General features: G+C 33.9%; 2 protein-coding genes across 2 annotated transcripts in view; one reads left to right on the top strand and one right to left on the bottom strand.

Annotated features, from left to right (window-relative positions):
- Positions 1–4,934, bottom strand: part of LOC131156501 (uncharacterized) — a 38,691-nt gene extending 33,757 nt beyond the window's left edge. Inside the window, exons 1-4 of the mRNA XM_058110229.1 lie at positions 4,619–4,934; positions 2,499–3,426; positions 1,900–2,178; positions 1,644–1,669 (exon numbers count right to left, since the gene is read on the bottom strand). Of these exons, the coding sequence (XP_057966212.1) occupies positions 1,644–1,669; positions 1,900–2,178; positions 2,499–3,351 (1,158 nt within the window). The 5' untranslated portion in view covers positions 3,352–3,426; positions 4,619–4,934. The remainder of the gene's footprint in view (positions 1–1,643; positions 1,670–1,899; positions 2,179–2,498; positions 3,427–4,618) is intronic.
- A 4,653-nt stretch (positions 4,935–9,587) lies between these two features.
- On the top strand, positions 9,588–14,528 carry LOC131156502 (protein RER1B-like). The gene is made up of 3 exons (XM_058110230.1): positions 9,588–10,092; positions 13,667–13,847; positions 13,957–14,528. Exons 1-3 carry the CDS (start codon positions 9,743–9,745, stop codon positions 14,035–14,037), a joined length of 612 nt encoding a protein of 203 aa, XP_057966213.1. The 5' UTR covers positions 9,588–9,742; the 3' UTR covers positions 14,038–14,528.
- Positions 14,529–23,183: the final 8,655 nt, after the last annotated feature.

A 23,183-nucleotide genomic window follows, 5' to 3' on the forward strand; every position in this document is an offset into this window, starting at 1 on the left:
GCCTTGATGAGCAGGACTCCATCATCGCTAAAACAAGAGGTCATAGGCACAATAACCACCTTGGTCCAATAATCCGAGTAGTACCTCAGTCCAAGCATCTAAGGTTTAAGATTTAGAAGTAAAGAAGCTTAATGGCCACCTTGATTCAAGAATCTGAGGAGCACCTCGAACCAAGCATCCAAGGTGTAAAATTGAAGAATAAAGAGGCCCAATGGCCACCTTGGTCCAAGAATCCACAGATCACCTCGGAGCTTGGTCCAAGCATCCAAGATGCAAGATTGAAGAATAAAAAGGTCCACTAGCAACATTTAAGTTAGGGGGAGCTCATCTAATCCTTGGTTGCAGGTAAGCTTAATAATATTCAGTCAAAATTGAATTAATTATCAAGTCAATCGAATTCGGTTAACTCAATTTAGTAAAGTTTTCCAATTCAGACAGTTTGGGAAATATATGGAAACTTGTTTATTCGGTTTTCAGTTTGGTATAAGGAATTAATATATGCAGTTGACCAAATTAATCAAATATATAAACATATATTAATACATATTACACACATTTTAACTTTTAAGTTTTTAACCGAGTTCACTCTTCACTATTTTAGCCAATTAAACTTTTAAGTAGGATTTTCATTTATTAAATATTGCTTGAAGTGGGACTTTCAATAAGTTGAAGCAAGGATTTGAACACTAAATCAATTTGGTTAACAACTTAACTGACATCAACTGAACTATTATTCGGTCAACTAATAGTTTGATACAATGTGTAATTCAGTTTGATTTCGTAGGCCATCCCCTAACCAAAATTTTTCAATTAATTTGGCTCATTAATGACCAAGTTCTCAATCCTAGTTGCAGGTGTTCCTCAAGGATTTGTGGATGCAAAGATTGAAGGACGATTTTGGCTGTCTACAGAGGGTAAAAAAGATATTTAAATTTTTTGTAAGATGACATCATCACATTTTATTTATCTTATTAATGGTGGACTAACCAAGATCAAATGTCAAGGGAGGTTAGTTGAATTCTTCAAATGTTAAAAGAGGTCTTTATCCACCTAGTGGAACTTAAGGCTTGGTTTGTTGTTGTTGGTGGTGGTGTGGGTGTAAAAGATGTCCTTATCTTTTTCTTAGGAAGGTTAGTATATTTTGTCCCAAGTGTAAGAGGATATATATCTAATGGTCAAAATTAGAGCTCTAGTGCTATACAGAAAGTTTTAGATGCATGCATGTGTGCAAGTTGGCCATAACTTTGTTTATATGTACACAAACAAACATGACTTAAATAGCTATAATCAAAAGCAATATTTAAGCTCTAGTGCTATACAAAAAGTTTTAGATGCATCCATGCGTGCAAGTTGGCCATACCTTTGTGTATATGTACACACACAAACACAAGACTTAAATAGCCATAATCAAAAGCAATATTTCTTAAAGAAGGTAGAACAAGTCAGCAGCACATAAGCAGGCAAATGAACAAAATATTGTGAGAAATTAGCATGCATGACATGAATATAGATATGCTAAAATATTTTTGTAACCCAACTCAGTGTGCCTGCCATCTGAAGAAAGGTACATGATTGCTATATTTATACAGCCCACAGCAACAAAAAATAACCAACTAATAAAATAGAAACAAAGGGAAAGTTACCTTATCTGATGAGGATGAAGCTACACCTGCATCAGAACAACAAACATATTAGATGCACAAAATGTGCATGAGCATGATAAATTATAAGGTCCTTTAAAAATAAATATTCAAAAGACAATATATATTTTCAATCACAAATTGCTTAAAAGCACTATATCTAATTTCATGATGTAGAACCTAAAACATTCCCATATCAGCATTATACAAAACGAAGTTCGACTAAAATTTGAATAGATGCAATGACGCAAATACATACCAGAAAGATGGTTCTTGTCCTGAAAAGCATCCATGTCCATGGTATCAGTTTCAGCTGATGATTCATTCCTTAAGTTAACTGCCGCTTCTATATTTTTAGTGTCTCCAGCATTTCCTTCCTTGCTGTCTGCACCTCTACACTCTGCGGAGCTCCCTAGTGGTTGAAGTTTCACTCCTTGATGATCACAGAAATTTAAATCAGGGGATACACTAAGGAATTCACGAAATTTGTTTCCCTCAGATTTGGGGGATACTGTTGCCTCGCCAAATATTTGACCACCTGCAGACAATTTAACATCATTACTATTGAATTCAAGAAAAGGTGAGTGGCTTGCACAAACTTGGGAAGAGCTCCCGGTAATCCCTCCACAGAATCCTAGGTGGTTCGTATTTTCATTGTATCCACATCATGTACAGAAAATGGCATTCCTTGTAGTGAGCAACACCCACTATATAACTTTTCTGAGTGGGTAACCTTTGCAGGATTGGTTTGATGTGGAAACAATTCAAAATTAGAACAATTATGCATCTTCTGGAAATGCTCTTCAAAAAAAACTGGTAATTGTTCATTGCTTGAAGAGGGATCAAGTGGTAACCTACCTATATTATTCTCCCTTATTAATGACTTCCCAGACTTTCCCAAATTTTGCCGATCGCCTATTTTCTTTTCACGAACCAAAACTGCAGAATAGCTATGATAATTACAATGCTCACGTTCCAAATGTCCTGGATTAGCATTTATGAAGCATCCTCGGGACGCTATAAGGGAACTCGATTGACTCACTTCTTCTTGTCTACACCCCAGTGATCCTATTGGAGCTTTTCCACCACTGAATCCGTGTGGCAGAATACTAGAAGTCGATCCCACGAAATCATCGAAATCATCCTGAAAAGATTTTGAGAAAGCAAAGCTTTTTTCAAGAAACTTTTCAGATCTCACATGATTCAGAGAGGCACCTCCAGATTGCAATAGACAGTCCCCTGATGCTACAGTATCATATCCAGAGTTGAGATTGATTTGAGATCTTACTTGCCTACGAGAGGTTGTAGCCAGGTCATTCCCTGAATCTAAAGCAGAAATGGGCTCTCTATTTCTCAAAAGATTGAAAATTGGAAAGGACTGATAATCAGATCTTTCATTTCTCAAGCTTTTTGAACTTGTTTTCAGAGTCTCATTCACAATATTAACTGCTCTGCCTACGGGTACTTGTTTACTTTCTTTGGCAGATTCAAAATTAGGTGCTCGCTTTAGTTCACCAAGTAAAAGATGCTGTTTAGTATCATTGTCACCTACATTGATCTCATATTGAAGAGATAAACGGCTATGAACCTGTGGTACTGACTTACAGCTTGTTTGCAACCAACGAGCCATCCAAACAGATTGATAAGGATGCTTAGATTGCCCAGCCATCCCATCACTTTCTTCATATGGTTGTACGACACGATTAGACATGATAATTTGGACTATATAAATAACACTTCGGTAGTCAGTACATAGACTTCCCTTCTGAAGGTTACCAAGAGTTGCCTGAAAATGCAGTCAAGCAGGCAGTTTTCAGTGTCAGGCAATGATCATTCACAAACATCATTGCTCTATGTAATAAAAACATAGCAAAAATTAGAATTAAAGACAAAAAAAAAAAAAGATTAAACAAAACAAATGATAATGTATAATGTCCGTAGGCAATGAAGTTTCAGAAAAAATTTATTTAATTGGTATTGGTGGTCATAGTTATTGGCATCTGTTTCTCACAAACAAGGCCATTATTTCACTCAGAAAATTCAGTGTGCCATTTTCTTGATTTGAGATGCTTCAATATACTTCTACCAATGAGAGATTTGTGGAACAGAAAAACAGGAGTTTTTCAAAAATATGATTGGCAAGACAAGAATGGAATAGATGAGAAGTCAGAGACTCGGATTTATCACCACACGAGGCAATTACAGGTAAAAGTCACTCGAGCTGATGTACTAATGAAGAATACTGACAGCACCAACAAGAAGCTTAACAACTGAAGTTGAAGGAACTTTGAAACAACGAAAAGCCCATGAAAAACGATGTGTGTGATTGAAAGGAACTTGAAGACGCGATGGCATGTGCTTCAGCACAAATAGGGGCCCCCGCCAAGTGAAAAACACCAAAAAAGAATAATAAAAGCCTCATCATGCAGTTTGAAAGCGTCTCTCGTCTCAACTCTCACTCCAAGCATTTTGAAGATTCCTAGAATGACGACTCAAGGTGTTTTTAACATTTTTTTTCCCTCAGTTTTATGCCTCTACGCTATGTGGCAGGCCTTCATGTGGTCAAAATCAATGGGTTGTCTAACTCACAAATTCTCAGCACAAGCAATTTCTCCCAAAAGATCAAGTATAATCTCCATCAAAATTAACAAATTAAAAGAAAGCCCCTCATCACACCAAAAATTCTCTCCCCAACTGCACAAAGTAAACGATGAAGACACAGCAGCACAAGGAAGAGTTTTGAGCCAATCAAAAACTAAATCCTCAATCCAAATTACTCTATCAGCATTTCCAGCAACGAAAATTCATTCACATGTGAGGATAATTAGATGCTAAAATTTATTCATTCACAGATCGGGGAAACAGACTCTACGAACAAAGTGCATGAACAGCCCTGAGATGTTCGTAGACTATAAATTAAGAAGAAATAAATAGGCGAAAATAATAGTTCAATGCTAACTCGGTGCAAATACACTTACTTCAGCTACAAAGTCGGCTTCAGAGTAACGATTACTCGAAGGACCGACGAATATATGGAGACAGATCCCATGCAAAACTAGGATCGGAAATTCCGATACCTATCACGAAGAGAGAGAGAGAGAGAGAGTTCATGTTCAGAAAGGAATTAGCAGTCGAGCTACAGATACAAAGTGGACCAGCGAAGAAGAATAAGAAGAATAAGGAGAAGATTCGAAGACGATAGAGTAAGAAGCAAGTTGAGAAAAAGAAAGGAGCATCGTAAAGCCTGGACCGCGAATTTGAGTATCGGACGCCTTACGCAACACTTAGTGGCATAAATTTTGGACCTCAAATTTTAATTTAAATAAATTTAACAAATTTTAATATTACTTTATATTATATTTTATTCAAATTAAATACAACTTCAAATTTAAGGTATTTTCAAACATTGAAATCCTATTTTTGTGATGAAATTATTATTATTATTATTATTTTATTTTATTAGACATCAAACTCTCATAATTTAGTATTATTATATATTATTATCATATTTAAAATAATAAATTATTAATTAAATCTAAATTATTATTATTAGTGTATTACAATAATATATATAATACGAGTAGTGCGCAAACACTTTGTATTCTCCACGACTCTAAATTAAGTGTTTTAAAAAGAGAATGAGCAGTTATCAAAAGTTTTTCAAGGGATGTAAATTTTTATTTTTAAAATTGAAAACTTAAAAAAAAAAAAAAAAACATTTTAGGTACAATGAGGGAAAAAGATGCAGGTCAAAAACTACATCTTCTTCCTTAATTAATAGTATAAATAATGATTAATATTTAGAGACCAACTTTTTCTTAATTTTTTTAATTAATTTAATGATCAAGTATTGGGTCTTTTTTATTATAATTTTTGAAAATTTTAGAATATATTTGTTATCAAATATATAGTATGCCTTCTTTCTATGATAAGAAGGTTTTTTTTCCACCGAGGGCGGATACACCCTTCATTACAAGTATAGTGCACTCAGTTCGCAAAGGATGCTCCCACTAAATTACCCAACTGTTTTCCACTGCGCCATGCCTTTGCTTGTTGCTGAAGTGGTCATTTCAAGTCTTCCCAAAATATGGTTCTAGTTTTCACAATGATTTCTACTGATGCACATCTTTTTTCCTCTGTACACATTCATCACACCAGATTGAATTTTTTTCCTTCAGTAGTCTCAATAACCTGCAAATCATTGCCCATTCTCCTTCACAAATTATGAATTTCTATGGTTGGTTGGATTAGCAAACAAGTGGCCAACCCAAAGACAGCATTCTGGTTACAGGATGACCCATAATAATATCTTCCTTGTCAGAAAAATAGCTGGGGCAAACGTGCACTGGCACATGAGCCACTGTCCCACTTGTTGGGATTCCCATATGGTCAAGCTAGCATTAGGAAAAGCTGTTTTTGGGGGATTGTTGTGTTGGACTCTACCTTTGCCTCTCCCTTCACTCGCAATGGGAGTTTGGCTGCTTGGATGGCTTATGGATTTAATTCAACTACATAGTGCCATAGGCTGGATTGATTTATTATATTCTATGTTTAAATTTTTATTATGAAAATAGATTAGTTATTTGAAAAAATTAAATATTCTCAATTTAATATCCAAACATCTCCCCCACCCAAAAAAAAAAAAAAACAAGTAATATCCATCAAGAGATACCACAAGTTGTCGAAAACTTTATTAAAAGATAACAATAACTTTTTTTTAAAAGCAAATATACTCTCTCTTTCTTCCGTGATGGAGACCGTAGAGAAGAACTAGTCCACAAAGGCTGCCTTCTTGTCACATCTCGCACTTGTGTGTAAAGATTGTTCAACCTAATATAATCAAACAACCAAAATCATATTTATTTAAGTTAATCCTCTCCACAAAAAATAAAAAAGGGGAAAAAATAGTATGCATTAAATAGGTGTATCAAGTTATTGACAATTTTAAAATAGCAAAAATTCTTATCTTATTTTACCCATGTCTTGTCATGTGAGACTCGAATAAAAGGGGTTTAGGAATTAATTAGGAATTGAACTTTGAATAAATAGGATTGAATTTGTTGCTCAATATATTCATATTGATTTGATGAATTTAAGATTTTAATACCTCTATTTTTCCTCTTTTTTTTTTCTTTTTTTGATTACATAGGAACTCTGACCACCAACGAGCCTTTCAGATCTCCTGGTGCGGTACCAAACTTACAGATCAGCTTCCTCCGTCCCCAGGTCTCACTAATCATGGCAAAGTTCGAATACGGACACGATTTCCGTATATCAGTTGGACGTTCGATCAACTCGACATCCGAGACACATCTCCATAACCATTCACGGTCTCCGTTGACTCACAGAGAACTCTCACCATCCACAGGTCCTGTTGATTTATAGAGTAAACTTTTACTATTCACAAATATCACTGATTCCGTGAATGTATTTATCAGAAATTGAACTCTCGATGCTTTTTCTTATGCACTGCTGTCTTTTCACCACGCAAGGCTCGTGGGGGCAAATACCTCTATTTTTCTTAGAATTATTGAAGTATGATCAACAAGTGATTTGACCATCACCGAAATTAAAAATAATAAATAAATAAATGGATAAAATAAATTTGAAAAACAGGAAATTTTAGAGGTGGGATTCCGTGGACAACATCAGGGGCCCCACACGCGAGGCAAGATCAGCGAGCCGGACTGAGGCCGATGGGTGGACCGTGGGAAAATGAATGACAGCTGTGATGATGTCGTGGAGAAATCGCATCCGCTGGATGCCTGGACAAGGACACCCACGGGCCACACACCATGTCTCTCTTGCCTTGGCTTAGCTGGCTACCTTTTGCCCACACGTTATTTCTATTTTTAGTTTTAAAACAATTACAAAAAATAGCTAAGTTTTCAATTTTATAAATAATACTTATATAAAAAATAAAAATAATAAAAGTTTGACAGTTATTACTTGTGGTGTTTTTTAAATAATTACAAAAACATTACCTCATTTTAAAATTTTAAAATTTTATATAGAAAATTTAAGAAATATTTTTTTTATTCTTTAAAATTTTTTATGTTTTACTCAGCATTTAGAGTTGAAATTTAAAATTTTGAATTTAAATTTTTGTAAATTATGATAAAATGTAGTATAAAGTAATATAAATTTTCATTTATATTTCCACGTATTAAATTCTAAATCTCTAATACTACTTTAATTATTTAATTTTAAAAAAATTATTTTATAATTATGTTATACTCCACAACAAAAAAATATTTTACCAAAATAAAAAAGCTTTTTATTTCTATCTTTTAATAAAAAAATTTATAAATAAAAAATAAATTGAAATTTTATAATTCTTTGAAAATAATAAAATGAAAAATGTTAAAAAATTTTAATTAATTGAGTTCTTAAATTGTTGTACTTTTTTTCTCATAATGTGGATCATTTTCTCTTTGTCAACTCCCAACCAAATAAAATTGTGTTAATAGGTAATAAATTAATTTGTAATGATGGTGATCACATAAATTAATATTGTATGATTTGTGAGATCTATGCATTTTGGGAAGGTCAAATGTTGTAGCATCATGGTACATACAAACATTTTTTTGTGTGTTTTCAGTGCATTTTTCAAAAAAAAAAATATACTTAACGTTTAGAACTTCAAAAAGTAATGAAATGCAAATGCAAAGAAATAAAATTTATATAATAAATACATTAAAATATAAAGACTAACTTCATTTTATTTCTTTTTTTTTAATGACACAGAAACTTAAGCCACCGACAAGTCAAATTGAAACTTTGATGTGGCACCAAACCCATGGGACGCTAACTAGTCCTATAGCCAGCAATCGAAGCAAATCGTAAGTCTGATCTCAAAAGGAGCGGACTCGAACCCTCAACAATGTGGCAAACTAGACACAAGCCTTACCAACTTATTTATGTTGATGCTTGAAATTAGATCACCACTTTAGAGACTGATTAAGTCGAAGGTTGATGAAGTCTCTCTCTCACTAATGATCTACAAAATCAAAAGTAGGCTCTTGGAGGTCTCGATGGTCTCTCGAGGATCTCTTTAATGCCTAAGTCAATTGGTAATTTTCTCGTTAAAATGTGGAAAGGAGAAGTGAGAATAATGAAAATAGTGGATCCGTTTTTTCTTGGTACTATAAAAAAATTGGTTTTTAGTGACGAAAGTATTAGTGACGAACTCAATTTCGTCATTAAAAGTTGGTATTAGTAACGGTTTTTAAGAACCGTCACTAATAGTGTAAGCATTAGTGACGGTTTTAGCAGCCGTCAATAATACAACACTATTAGTAATGGTTTTAAAACGTCACTAATACTTTCGTTACTAAAAATAGCGTAGTAAATAATTTTCGCGCGAAAATTTTTCCAGAAAAATATTAGCGACGATTCAAGGGTATTAGTGACAGATTAAATTCGTCACTAAAAGTCACTTATTAGTGACAATTAACTAATCGTCACTACTAATATTTATGAATATATAAAAAAAAAATTAGTTAAGGGTATTAGTGACGGATCGAGAGAATCATCACTATTAGTAGGGTATTAGTGACGGTTTTGAAACAGTCACTACTAGTGTTTTTATTTAAAAAATAAAAAAAATTAGTTAAGGGTATTAGTGATGGATTAGGAGAACCGTCACTAATAATAGGGTATTAGTGACTGTTTTGAAAGTGTTACTACTAGTGTTTTTATTTAAAAAATAAAAAAAAATAATTAAGGATATTAGTGACGGATTGGGAGAACCGTCACTAATAATAGGGTATTAGTGATGGTTTTGAAACTGTCACTACTAGTATTTTTATTTAAAAAATATTTTAAAAAAATTAGTTAAGGGTATTAGTGACGGATTGGGAGAACCGTCACTAATAATAGCGTATTAGTGATGGTTTTGAAACCGTCACTAATGCTTAAAATCTAAAATCCCTTCCTAAATAACCTACATCTCTACTCGCCCCTCCTCAAAATTTGAAATCCCATAATTTCCTTCTCCCTCCTCCTTCTCCCATAATTAATAGTGTACCCAGCACATATTGTGGTTTGATTTGACTGGGTTTTTTTCTGTCAGATTTTCAGTTGTTTGAAGCTTGACTTGCATGGGGGGAATCAGAGGCAGTGCTCCCTCGGCAGCAGTGCCTCTGATTCAATGTAAACGTAATGGTGCAAAGCTTTTCCAATATTATTTGGACAGAACTGCTCCTCGTTCTGTTTGTAGATGGGTTGGAACCCTTGTTGTAGCAGCTGTTTACATTTTGCGGGTTTATCATCTTCAAGGATTTTATGTTGTTTCATATGCTCTGGGAATTTTCCTGTTGAATCTGTTGATTGGGTTCCTGTCGCCTTTGGCTGATTCTGACCTGGAAGTTACAAAGAAGCCTTTGCTACCAACAAAAGGTTCAGATGAGTTCAAGCCTTTCATTCGTCGGCTCTCTGAGTTTAAGTTCTGGTAACTGATCTTTCACTGATAACCCTGAACTGATTGTTTTCTGGTGGACAATATTGCTTTAGGTTTCCCATATGCTATAGGTTATTATCATGTGATCTCAGTACGCTATAATTTCCTTCTTGCTGCCTCCTTTTTCACATTTTTTAATTGATGCTGAAAGTACATCTATTTGTTCTGTGGGTTTCTTTAGAGGAAAATAAAATTTCTAAAGGCAAAATTTTGACAAGAAATTCTGGTATAACATTGGGAAATAGAGGAATATGGATTTCACTGCTCGATAAACTATGCTCGAGTTTTGTGAGAAAATTCACCTGCAATTCTAAAGAAGCTGCATTGTAACTCCTCACACTGGTTGATTGCATGATAAAAATTGTCATATCCAAGTAGTTCCCAGGTTTTTTTTTTTTTTCTGAAATGCAGTTGTTGGAACGTGGTGAGTATTCTGCAATGTCATAATTGGAAAATGAAGCTCAAATTAATTTTGACAAGAAATTCTGGTATAACATTGGGAAATAGAGGAATATGGATTTCACTGCTTGATAAACTATGCTCGAGTTTTGTGAGAAAATTCACCTGCAATTCTAAAGAAGCTGCATTGTAACTCCTCACACTGGTTGATTGCATGATAAAAATTGTCATATCCAAGTAGTTCCCAGGTTTTTTTTTTTTTCTGAAATGCAGTTGTTGGAATGTGGTGAGTATTCTGCAATGTCATAATTGGAAAATGAAGCTCAAATTTTTATTTGCAATTTGCGTTGTGCTTCTTGCAATGCATTTCCTCATGCTTGCATAATTTTTATCCCTTTTATTCATTTATTTAGATTTTGAAATCTCTGATTATCATTTTTCAAACATATATTTTTCTCCAATGATGTTAGTCTTAAATTGCAGTAAAATTTTAGACTCTAGTAAGTAGCAAAATAAGATGGGATACTAATTACATTGAACCAATTCATTTTGCAAGAATTAGGCGGATTTAACATCTTCAAATGGTGTTTTTGGTTCCTTAAAATTGACAAAAATACAAAATGTCCTGGCAGATGCCATCATAGAATAGGTAAATAGGTTACTTTAACGTTTCTTTCATATGTTTGAATCTGCCAATTGCTTTGTTGTGAGGGGTCTGCTTGGTGCATTTTTGTTGTAGTACTTATAGAATAATAATAGTTTTAAGATATGACAGGGCTCTAAAATATTTTTAAAGGGACAAATTGAACACGGGGGCATTATTAGATGAGAGAAAATTCTCATTAGACTCTTTAACATCCATCCTTCTGACAAGAATGAAGTTAATCATCCTTCAGTGAGGTCTGTTATCTGTTTGAAGTCCGTAAATATGTCCTCTTCCTATGAAAGAGTGCATGTTTTAACGTGGCTCTGGCAATCGTAACTGGCATCAGGCTTTGTCCCTGCAGGGATAGACCACTAATTCCTGGTCTGAGTAGTTGTGCCTGGTGTACCATCTTCAGGGGTTGGACATGATCCTATTCTGTGCACCTTCCATCAAAGCATCACCATATGGATATGGATAACAAGTTCTTGATATGAGCCTTTTAGAAGTGAAAGTTGGAGTTTTATTCACATCTTTATATAAAAAATGGAAGTAATATATTCAAACATTGCTGGCATCAGCATCCAGCCAGGCATGATGAATTGTGCGTACTTAAAATTATTGATGGGTGTAGGATGAACTAGATTTACATAAGATGTAATTTGTCTCCAAGCTATAACTTAATAGAAGTGTGTGTGTGTGGTTTGCTGGCCCAGTGCATAATGCTCCTGCCAATAGCACGGTCTGGAAGGTCAATGATTTGTTGCTTTACTTCATTTCTGGAGAGGTTGATTCCCAGATTCAAACCCCACCCACTTCATTGTGCTGGAAAGATGAGTCCTTACCATCTCACAAGGTCCAATCTTTGTACATACACAAACAGTCATAGCCCTCATTCTTCGATACATATTTATTACCTAGAACCTAGTTAAGTAATATCCTTATGCACTCAAGTTAATTATGATATGTGGATTAGAATCAACTTGGCTTGAGCTATAAGCATTTATGCACCCACAAATTGATTGAAATTATAGCACAGGAAAAGAGAGAGAACTTGTGATATTTTATCTTGACAATATAAAGTTAGCAGCATGATTAACTTGTTTTATAAATTTTTATCCAAAGAAAGGAAAAAGAGAATTGTTTGTAGTCATTCATCTGGTTGGCAGACCTGACTCATGCTTATTGAGGCCCAAATGTTCCTTGCTAAGATGAAGCCAGATTTGAAGATGGTTTTTCTTAATCCTTTCCTGACTGCATTTTAGCTTGAGGCCAAGTTTGAGGCGTAAAAACAACTTCTTACAAAAATGTAAGGTAAGGCTGCATATTATAGTAGTCAACTTCCTAGAGTTATCAAAGGTTTGTATAGATTGGATAAGATTTGTACGGCTTATATGAGGTATGTTTAGTTGATTTCATTTTGATATTGATATAGGTTTGTTTTCTTTTTTTGTTTGGTTTGATGCGTGGGGTGTTTTTATTGATTATTATGTAAGTCCTAAGTATCCTTTTGTTTCCATGGTATTCCTCCGCCATAAGTGAGAGTTATTAATAAATTTGGGACGGGGCCGCTATGTGGGTGGCTTCCGGTTCTTTCCAGAAAAAAAAAAAAAATGCTGCATATTATAGATCCATCAGGGTCTGCCCCTTCTCCGGACCCCAGATATATGGAGCTTTGTGCACTGGGCTGTCTTTTTTTTTATTTTTTTGGTACGTGTGTCCACATCATATGCATTTATTATTGGAAATTTTAGAGAAGTTCCAAAACTTCTCAAAATTACCCCTTTTTTTTTTGCAATTTTATATTTATTTTCTAAGATATAAGTATTTATGCCAATAGGTACGTATTCCATCCTAAGTAAATACTACAAAACGTACTGCGGTCTGACATAGCATATCCCCCCCCCCCGCCCCCCTCCCAAAAAAAAAAAAAAGAACCACTTACCTCTTAAGCAGTGTACCCCATTTCCGTACATGTACCACAACCCAATACGTACTGAGCTCTAGGTAACAAAGGGCAATACCATTTTTAGGACAACGGTTATCCTGCGACTCACAAGCCAGTCCATGCTACTTTAATTTAATTTTCTCTTTTTTAGATTTGTTATTTTGTTGATTTCATTGCATATTAAATAGTCAGATTAAAATCTACACATTTTTTCCAACATTTATGCCTCTAGATATATCTTCATTATATGTCCTTTAATGAGAAACTTATCTCTCTCTATCTCTCTCTCTCTCTCTCTCGCGCACATGTGTTCACTGGCTGAAATTCTATATTTTTGGTTCGTGGCACAATTCAGTTGATTTCTCTGTTCCATCAGTTTTCAATAGTTGATGCTCACATTTTGGATTGTCATTGTAATTAGCTAATATGAGTTTACCAGCTGTCTGCCGTAGTTTCTCCTGTATTTCTTTAGCCATTGAAATTTAATTTGGAGGCATGTCCTGCTTATTGATTGGAAAATTTTATTGGTGTGTTTTAACGGAATAATGGGTTTTGTTCTGGTGTCTTGGTTACAGGTTCTACGTCACACTATCATTCTGTACGGCGTTTGTTGCCACCTTCTTTTCTGTATTTGATGTTTCCATCCTTTGGCCTGTACTACTGTCCTATTGGATTGTTTTGTTCATCCTCACAATGAGGCACCAAATCCATCACATGATAAAATACAAGTATGTCCCATTCAGCTACGGAAAACAGGTGAGCATTTTGTGTAATGTTGCTGCAACTATGTAATGGTTAGCTCTTGTTGCAGTATGTCATACCTGAGTTCCGGTTGTTAACATACTCTCTTTAATTTTTTCAACAGAGGTATGTTGCCAAGAAATCTTCAGCTAATAGCCCTAGCCTCGGTGGCCGGAGACATGTTAGATGGCCAAGTATGGGTTAAAACGGATTTGGCCATTTACTTGGAAACCCATTTATGGTCCATTTAAATAAAACATTCTGACTAGTTTATGAGCTTACCCGTTTATAATTGGCTCAGCCCATGTAACTTTATAAATGAGAAGAAGTGGACTGGCTATATCAGGTACGAATACTGAGCTTCAACTGAATCTCCATTTCTGGCAAAATCAATACCTGTATGGACTCTATTTCAATCCCTCCTTAACCGAAAAAGAAAAAAAGAAGGGAAAAACCCTTGGGCAACTTCCCACTTCCCAGGCTCCATTCCATTCCTTACCAACTATCAAATCTCTAGTGACTGCTGAAGCACGGGCAACTTTTTTTGACTTTTGTTTTCTTGTTTTAATTGTAAATGTTATATTGAACTATGATCAAGTTTTCAGAATTATATGTATGGTTGTATCTGACATATGAGCATTTGTCCTGCATTGAATTCAAAATATGGTGGGAGATGCTTGTTCTGATCTTCACAAAGCTTGCACTCAATTTCTCCTTTCCTTTGCTGCTGCAGCAGAGGTTGTGAATGATGGAATGTTTAGGAAGTTATGTTCATGCATGTATGAAAATCACATCGTTCTCATTGCAAGAAAAAAAATTGGCTCGACTTGAACGAATAAATGGGTGGGTTTTTGTACCTGTTAGAATGCCTAATTATCAAATTTATGATGTCGTGGTGTGCCATGGACTCGTGGGAGAAAGGGGATGGTGGGCTTGCGTGGAGCTATGGTGGCAGGGGGATCTGTCAGGCCTACTTTGGGTGAAGTTATACATTAGATTTCACAGGCAAATGCCAGTGAGTGCTCACTTTGTGACAATAGATCTCTTCACTTTTTTTAGACCCCTTACCATTTTTTTTCCCAACAATTCAGTGTGAGAAGTATAATTTTGCATCTGAAGTTTAGTTTGATTTGGATATGGTGAGAATCTAGATCCAAACAATGTTTATTGGTAAGAATAAAATGGAATTGAGACGAAAAAATTTGTTTTTGAGTTGTATCAATAATTTGGTTGTGTAGGCAGAGATAATGCACTAATATACCTCATAACAATACATTTAGATTCTACTAAGAGTAGGAGTATGAGAAGCAAGTTAAAATCTTTAATTCATTTAAGCTGACAAGAGGCTTAGAAAGAAAATTTTCCTTATAGAATTATGCAGATTTCAATTAAAAATTTTAAATTCCTTTGATAGGAGGAAAGCCCCCTCCAAAATATGCGTATGCCACTTGAAGTGTCGAGTACACGATTTTCTTCAACCATCCGGTATTGCTTGCAGGTAGAAATTAACAACACCCAACTCGCAACCTTGAATCTGTATTTGGGAGTATAAAATTTGGGTCTTTAATTTTATTTGGATAAAAAATTATAATTTGATTTTCATGTATTAAAAATGAATGAGTCAAATTACTTAACCATCGGTCTATTAGTGAACTATCTCTTCAGGGATTGTGAAAGATTTTTCACTAGAGATATTCTTGTTAGTGCTTTGGCACATATTTCTTGAAGAGTGGATCCCGCTGTAATGGCTTCAAATAAAAATTTACATGCAACACACATTTATCTTATAAATTAAAATTTAAAAGTTCTCTATAAAATATATAAGTTAATTTTTGTTGAAAAACATCAGTTTAAACACAAGTTATTATGTCTATACATATCTTAACATTATATCTACCTACCTATTATTGTAGTTTACCATATTTATAAAATAACTTTTATTAGTGAGATCATATTTTTTTTTTCATTTTATGTACCAAAAAAATATATAATAAATCAACAGTATAATTAAACTTGTTTTAAAAAAATTATTTTCAAGAACAATATCATTATTAGAAAAAATGTTATAGATATCTAATCAAATAAAATATTATCAACTTATTTAAAATGTATATAGCACCAAATAATTATAGATTGTGAGTTTATTATAAAAAAAAGAACTAATTTGTTTTTTCTAAATTTAGGAAAATATTTGTTTTATTTTTTAATATTTTTAAATTTTAAAAATGTAATTCTAGTATTATATGTTATTATTATTACTGTTAGCCTTAGTGACTACATAATCATATTTGATGTATTTTGATGATATCAACCTAATTTGTAGTTCCAAGTCAACCTATCTTTGCAGATTAAGTTAGTACATGTACAAGTGACAAAGACATGAAGGTATTGGATCAAATGTAAAGATCGAGTGGACATTCAAGTAGGAAAGATCAAAGTGGATACTCACTCAAAAGAACTCAAAGCACATCCAACAAAGTCATAATGTAATAGGAAGTGTTTGAGGTAGGAACTATTATAACTCTTGCGGTATTGTTTCACGCAAGATCATTGGGCAAAAATTGAGCATATGCATTTCAAATTAAGTTATAAAGTATTTAGGATATCACGAAAAACATAGTTGCTACACTTAATAAGTTTTCAAAAAACAAAATAAAGAGTATATATATCCTATACCTACTATGTTTTCATAAGGGACAAGTTTTAAACAATCTTAGTATTATAAACTTTCAATAGACTTGGTCCCGGTTGGGTTCAAACCTCATTAATGCACCTTAAAATCAAGTTAATGAAGAAACAGGGCAAATCGTCGGCGGTTTGGCCCAGGTGCATCTGCAGTTTTAGGCAGAGAGTTTAATAGATTTTGGCCTGAATGAAAACATTCAAGGTTTGAACAAACCGTCCACGGTTTAAGGGGAAGCCGTCAACGGTTTGGGGAATCCGTCAATGGTTTGCGTTGGGATTCTGAACCCAACGACTATAAACGACTAGTTTTCAAAGTAATTAATTATTTTATAAGCCCAACGATCATAAAACGACTAATAGTTCAATTTTCCTATAAATACAAGTCCAAAGGCTTGTTCAAACATAGGTTTTAGTAATTACATATCATTTCCAAGCACACTACATTTTAGTTCATCATCTCTGTGCTCAACATCTCTTTTGTTCTTTAATCTTGTTGTGATTCATTACTTTGGGAGAATTGTGTGAGGTTTTCATTGTATCAAATATCGACTCATTAAAGGAGCATTGTTTTTGTATTTCATATTCATCTCATAAGGGTTCTTTGTGAACCAAGTGTTAAAGGGATTGGTTCCCTTGTTTGGACTCTATGTGAGCAAAAGAGAATTGTTCTCGTGTGAAGGTTCTTGGTGAACCGAATTGCAAAGGTTCTTGGTGAATCTTGCTGAAAGGCTCTGTGTGAGCGTGAAGGGATTGGTTCCTTTGTGGTATAAAGGCTTCTCTGCCTATGAAGGAGATTGTGATAGTGGATTGAGAATTCTTAAGTATGTCTCAAGGCATGAACGTAGGTAAGGGGCTGAACCACGTTAATATCATTTGCCAAACTTTCTTCCCTATACTCTTTAATTCATATCTTGTGTATGGTTTATGTTCTATATATTGTGATATAATCATTTGTATCTTGTCAATATTTCTTATTTTGTTGAGAAAAGTTAAAATACACAAAAGAGTCTATTCGCCCTCCCTCTACACTTGACTCTAGGGCCAACAATTACATATAGTTATTGCAAAATAGTATGTACATTTTTTTTTAGGAATAGATGATTAATCAACTTTGATAATATAATATTAAAATAAATTAACAAAATCTAACTCCAGGGTACATGCCATCTTCAAGATGATTAATCAACTTTGATAATACAATATTAAAATAAATTAACACTTTTTATAATAACATTGTTTCATTAATCTTGTTATATTTATAACACTAACACTTTGAAGTTTTCTTTGACATACCTCCCACCCACATTTTATTGAAGCGTTCATTGTATTAAAATATATATTTTTAATGTTTAATAATTATTAAATACTTTTTTTGGAGCATTTCTTGATATTATGCTAACACTTGTTTCTAATATGTTCAAGAAGCATTTTACGTCATAATATAGTTTTAGTGTGTTGTTTGAAAATTAATAATTTTAGTTGTTTCCATTATTTATTTTGAAGGAGGTAAGATAAATATATTACTTCAATAAGAGAAGTACAAAAAGAAGCAAAAACAGAAAGACAATTGATCAGCTAGAAGATATTAATTGAGTTTCTTAATACAATAATATATAGTTTAAACTTAATTCAAGGGAATTGATTTTTTTTTATTCATCTAAAAACATAAATTAATCAAAATAAACTAAATTTGTTAATTTTTTACATTACTGTTGTTGTCAAAATTTGTCTAGGATAATTTGGATTAATCACAACTTCAATCACTTGCCAAGAATGAAAGAAAAGTTACTTGAGTGTACATTAGGGGACCACTCCGATGTCTAAATCAAGGAATTTGGAAGGATTATATGATTGCAATAATAAAGGATTGAGTAAAGATGAAATGTCTTACCTTCCTTAAAGGGTCTCTTTTTTGGGGATTCACGATACCTCCTTATTAATTTCCCTTGTAATGGATATTTATTTGGACTGTACATGTGTTGACCTTATAGGTCATTCTCGGTTTTGAAAACGACAAATACTCTTTGTATTTGATGACTTTCAAGTTTGTGTGCAGGATCATACTAACTGGATCATATTGATGGCATGCGGCGACTTGAAGAGAAGCGAATACCCGACATATTTATTCATTGTATTTTCTATTTGGGTCTGTAATTTTAATTAAGAAAATGTTTGTAATAATCTGCATATCATGCCTATAGGATTTATAAGCTCAAGACCTTAAAGAGACCTTAGAAATTGGTTGATCGACGCCAGATTTTTTGGCGTACTTAAAAAGGCCTTAGAAAAGACCTTATGTCCCTAAACAAATGTACAAACAGTTCTCATATCACTTACATAATCAAGGGAATCAATTGGTTTAAAATTGGACTTAAAGGAGCAAAATATGTGAGAGATCGGGCGGCCAAACCCCAAGTGTTCAAAACACCTCGGACGCCTGAACCGCTGGGGAGTCAGCGAGTTGACCTGGTTTTGGGTGACCAAACTAGAAATGAGCGTATCGTCTTCGAGCGACCGAACTAGTGTCATAGCACTTTTCATCAACTTGGGCGACCAAACTTCCATATTCAAAAATGCCTCGGGCGATCGAACTTGTTATTTCGGTCAATCGAACTTAGCATCGGGCACCCGAACCACAGACATAATGTTTCTGAATTTTGTTCAGCCAACTGAACCTAGACTCGGGCGACCGAACTTTTTAAAATATTTTTTAGAGCTGAGTCTATTCGAGCGACTAAACTAAAGTTCAGCCACTTGAAACCTCTCGGGTTGCTTAATATTTTACTATGGTTAAAACACTTAAACAAGGTTAAAAATTTAAACTAGTTTTTAATCTTCTTTAATAATACCCATAAAGTCCCCAACGATCATAATTTGACCTCTCTCTATATATAGGGGCTCATTTACTTAGATAAGAGGGGATTAGTAAATAGGATTAAACCAAAACTCTCTCAAATTTCAAAATCTTATTTTGCCCAAATACTCTCATTTCTTCATTCCCTTGATACATCTTAACATTGTGAGAGCTTATTGAGTGTGCTAGTACTTATTAGAGGTTGCTTATACTCCCATTGTTTTACTTGATTGATTGTTATTGATTTGGGGAGTTAAGCAAGAGTTATCCCACATATTTAATTTGATAAATCTAGTGTTGGGAAAAACTCAGCACTTGCACGTAAGAAAATTCCCAATATCATTTGGTATTAGAGCCTCGTTGTACTAGGCTTAACAACTTTTGTAAAAGATTGCAATGACACACATTGGTGTATCCCCATTCGGTGAGGGATAGTCACCTTCTAGGCATCGTGTATTTTGTGGTGTTGATTACACCACCTGAAAAATTGGAATGAACATAAATCAATAAACTGGATGGCCTGACGGGTAATTGTTAATGGGATTCGTATGCCCTTGAATGAAAATGATATTAGGCTAATGCATGCGAATTCATATGCCATGGACATGTTATATCTTGCATTAGATTCTGATATTTTTGTTGAGTTTGTGGCATGTCATACTGTAGAGGATATCTTGGATGAATTTGAAAGGAAATATGGAGAGTCCCGGGAGAATGAGACCACCACTCAGGAAGTGGCAAATAATAGGGCAATTGCATTAACAGACAGAGAGGTATATGTTCCTATCTCAGCCTCTATAGATGATTCTATTGCTGAATACTATATGTCAAATGATGAATCATCTGTTGAATTTCATAATAATTCTATCAATAATGCATGTGATGACTCTTTTGCTGAAGCCTATGATATATCATATGTTGAATCATCAGTTGCCTTTAATGATTGCTTTGATGGTAATGCATGTATTGATGGTTCTTTTGCCGAATGTCATATTGTATCATGTGTTGAATCATTTGTTGAATCTTGTGATGATATTGTTAATGCCACATGCAATGATTCATGCAACAACTATGATCTATCTTATGATGTGTGATTACGCGCTAAAATTGCGTAATTAGACATCTTAACTCGGGTTTTACTACTTATATTTTTAATTAAATGACCAATTACATCCAATATTTTAAAAAAGTGCCATGTTTATCATTTTTTTGAGTTTTATTGCACAATTTATGAATTTTTGGCAGTTTTGAATCATAGAAAAATTAACGGAAACCAAAATCGGCACCTGTCCGTAATTCACGTATAACTTTTTCATCCGAGCTCAAATCAAGACCATTCAAATTTTTGGAGAAATAGGAAAGGATTATCTATAACTTTCATGTTTTGAGTTTTGCAAGAAACGGACTCCAGAAAGGTCAAAATTGAGCTTGAAGTTGTTGTACCTACACAAGTCAAGGAAGTATGTGGGCATAATATATTACATGTGAGCCATGAAATAAAAGCCAGGTAAATGAATGGGCCGCTTCAATGTGGGTTGCTGGAATAAAAACACATGAAGGGGCCGTGCACTCAAGAAAAAGAAAGCAAGGAGGGCCATGGGCTTTGGAGGGCTTAAAGGAATTGAAAAAAAAATTATTATTTTTTAATGCATTTGAATAGTCAACAATTGGAGGCTTCTTGTGGGGTTTAAAGTAGGATTTCTTGGAGGGTTTATGGCTGGGGCTGCTGCAAGGCAGTGGGCTGGAGGAGGGCAAGAAAATATGGGAAAAGAAAAGTAAGCGGAGAAAAGTCAAAAAGTTGTGGCTAATTTTAGGCTGGGTTTTTTGTAGGGTTATTTGAGTTTTTCTTTAAAGGTCTTCAAGGGAGCCGTGCCCCGGGGGGGGGGGGTGCGGGCTGTTGCACAAGGAAAAACTGCCGCTGTGTTGGGGGATTTCTCACGGCCAGCCCTCCATTGATCTCTCTCTCTCTCTCTCTCTCTCTCTCTCTCTCCGTTTGAAATTACATATTTATTTGGGTTATTCTTATTATTAAGTTGAGTTTATTTATTTTTATTTAAAATCAGTGTTGGAATGAAATTTTATTTGGCTTATTTTTATTATGGAAGCAAGTTTGTCTTTTTTTATTTAAAGTCATTAAATCTTGTTTGAGTTCGATTTATTGTTGAGTTTAGCTTGTTTTTATTTAAAATTAGTTTTGGAACTAAATGTTTGTTTAAATTAATTAGTGTGTTTAGTATATTTCATTGTTGAAGAATTCGTAGTTGTTTATTTACTTTTTATTCCTTATTTTAATATTTGGTTGAGTTGATTATTGGATTGGATATATTTGTTTACGTTAGTGTTAGGTTTGTTTATGTTTAAGATATTGCTAGATTAAGTTCATTTTTAGTTGAACCAGTGTTAAGTTCAGTTTATTTTTAAAGATTGTTGGATCTATTTATTTTATTCAAATTATTATTGTGTTGAGTTGGAGTCTAGTTATTTTTGTTGAGTTATTAAATGGATTATAATGGGTTGGCGTTATTTGGGTTATTTAATTTCATAGTATTTATTTTATTGTTCATGCATGTTAGGTTCCTAGTTTAAGTTTTGCGTCACTTTAATTCCATCACAAATTCTCCAAAAACCCAAAATTTTGAATCTGAACCATGTTTAGTAAAATTTATTTTCTTATTTTCTTCTCTTATTTCACACTAGTTTAAAACTAATATGCATTCCCCGTGGAGACGATCTGACCTATTTGGGCTAATTATTACACGACGTAACTCCTCTACCTGGAATAACCCTAGTGTTACTCATTTTTAGAAGTGAGTCAAATCATTGATTGTTTCTGATGATGGTACTGTAGAGATAAATTTTGTATTGAATCATGCAATGATTTTTATGATGAAAACATGTCATTGAATAGACAACTAGAAAATGATTCATTTAAAATTCATAAGTCTCTAGTTAGAATGTGTTATCATAAAACTATTCTGAAAAATCGAAACAAAAAGATGGGAAAAGAATTAATAGAATTGAAAGCTTACCATGCCACTTTAGAAAAGAAAAAGATGGTGAAGATATTGAAAATCATCTGTTTGGAGAGAAAAACAAAAGATCATTCTAAAGTGTTGCTTAAGGCTAAAAGTGAGAAGATCAATCATAAGAATCCCTTGGAAATTAAAAGAAATAAATCTTTGAAAAAGGGTTCATATTTTAAAACTCACTGTCACATGAATGCCTCATTGAGCAAAAATACAATAAATAAGCATACCCTTCACGAAAATTTAAAATTTTCTTATGCTGAAAAATGGAATGGCACATTCAATCTACTTGTCAATTTAGAAGTGCCAGAGGCATAAATAAGGAAAGGGCATGAGTAATCATGAAAGCAAACCCCGTAGGACTTGAGGAAAAGTGGGATTAAATAAAAAATTAAATATGCGTTTAAAAGTCTTCCTTAGTTCCTAGGTTTAAGGGGTAGTGATGACTATAGGCTCGAGAAGTGGTGCATGCTTAAAATTCCAAATCTTAGTATATGTATTCCCTATACACTATTGCTATAATAAGATCATTTGAGAATCAAGCCAATCTGCAAGTCCAAGTATACAACAAATCTGAACTTAATGCATATATATTATAATGATTGGTGAAAATGTGAAAACATTGTTGTCCATTACACAAGCTTGTGCTTTAGGGAATCCATCTCACACTATATATCATTTAATCCTAAACCCATCCTTGAACTCTATAGCCTTGAACAAGTAGCAGTCATCACTCTAGGTGAAAGCACAAGTTATTATAAATTCCTAATCTGATAAGTGCTTGTT

This window comes from Malania oleifera, chromosome 5 (assembly GCF_029873635.1).
Source record: "Malania oleifera isolate guangnan ecotype guangnan chromosome 5, ASM2987363v1, whole genome shotgun sequence".
NCBI lineage: Eukaryota > Viridiplantae > Streptophyta > Magnoliopsida > Santalales > Ximeniaceae > Malania > Malania oleifera.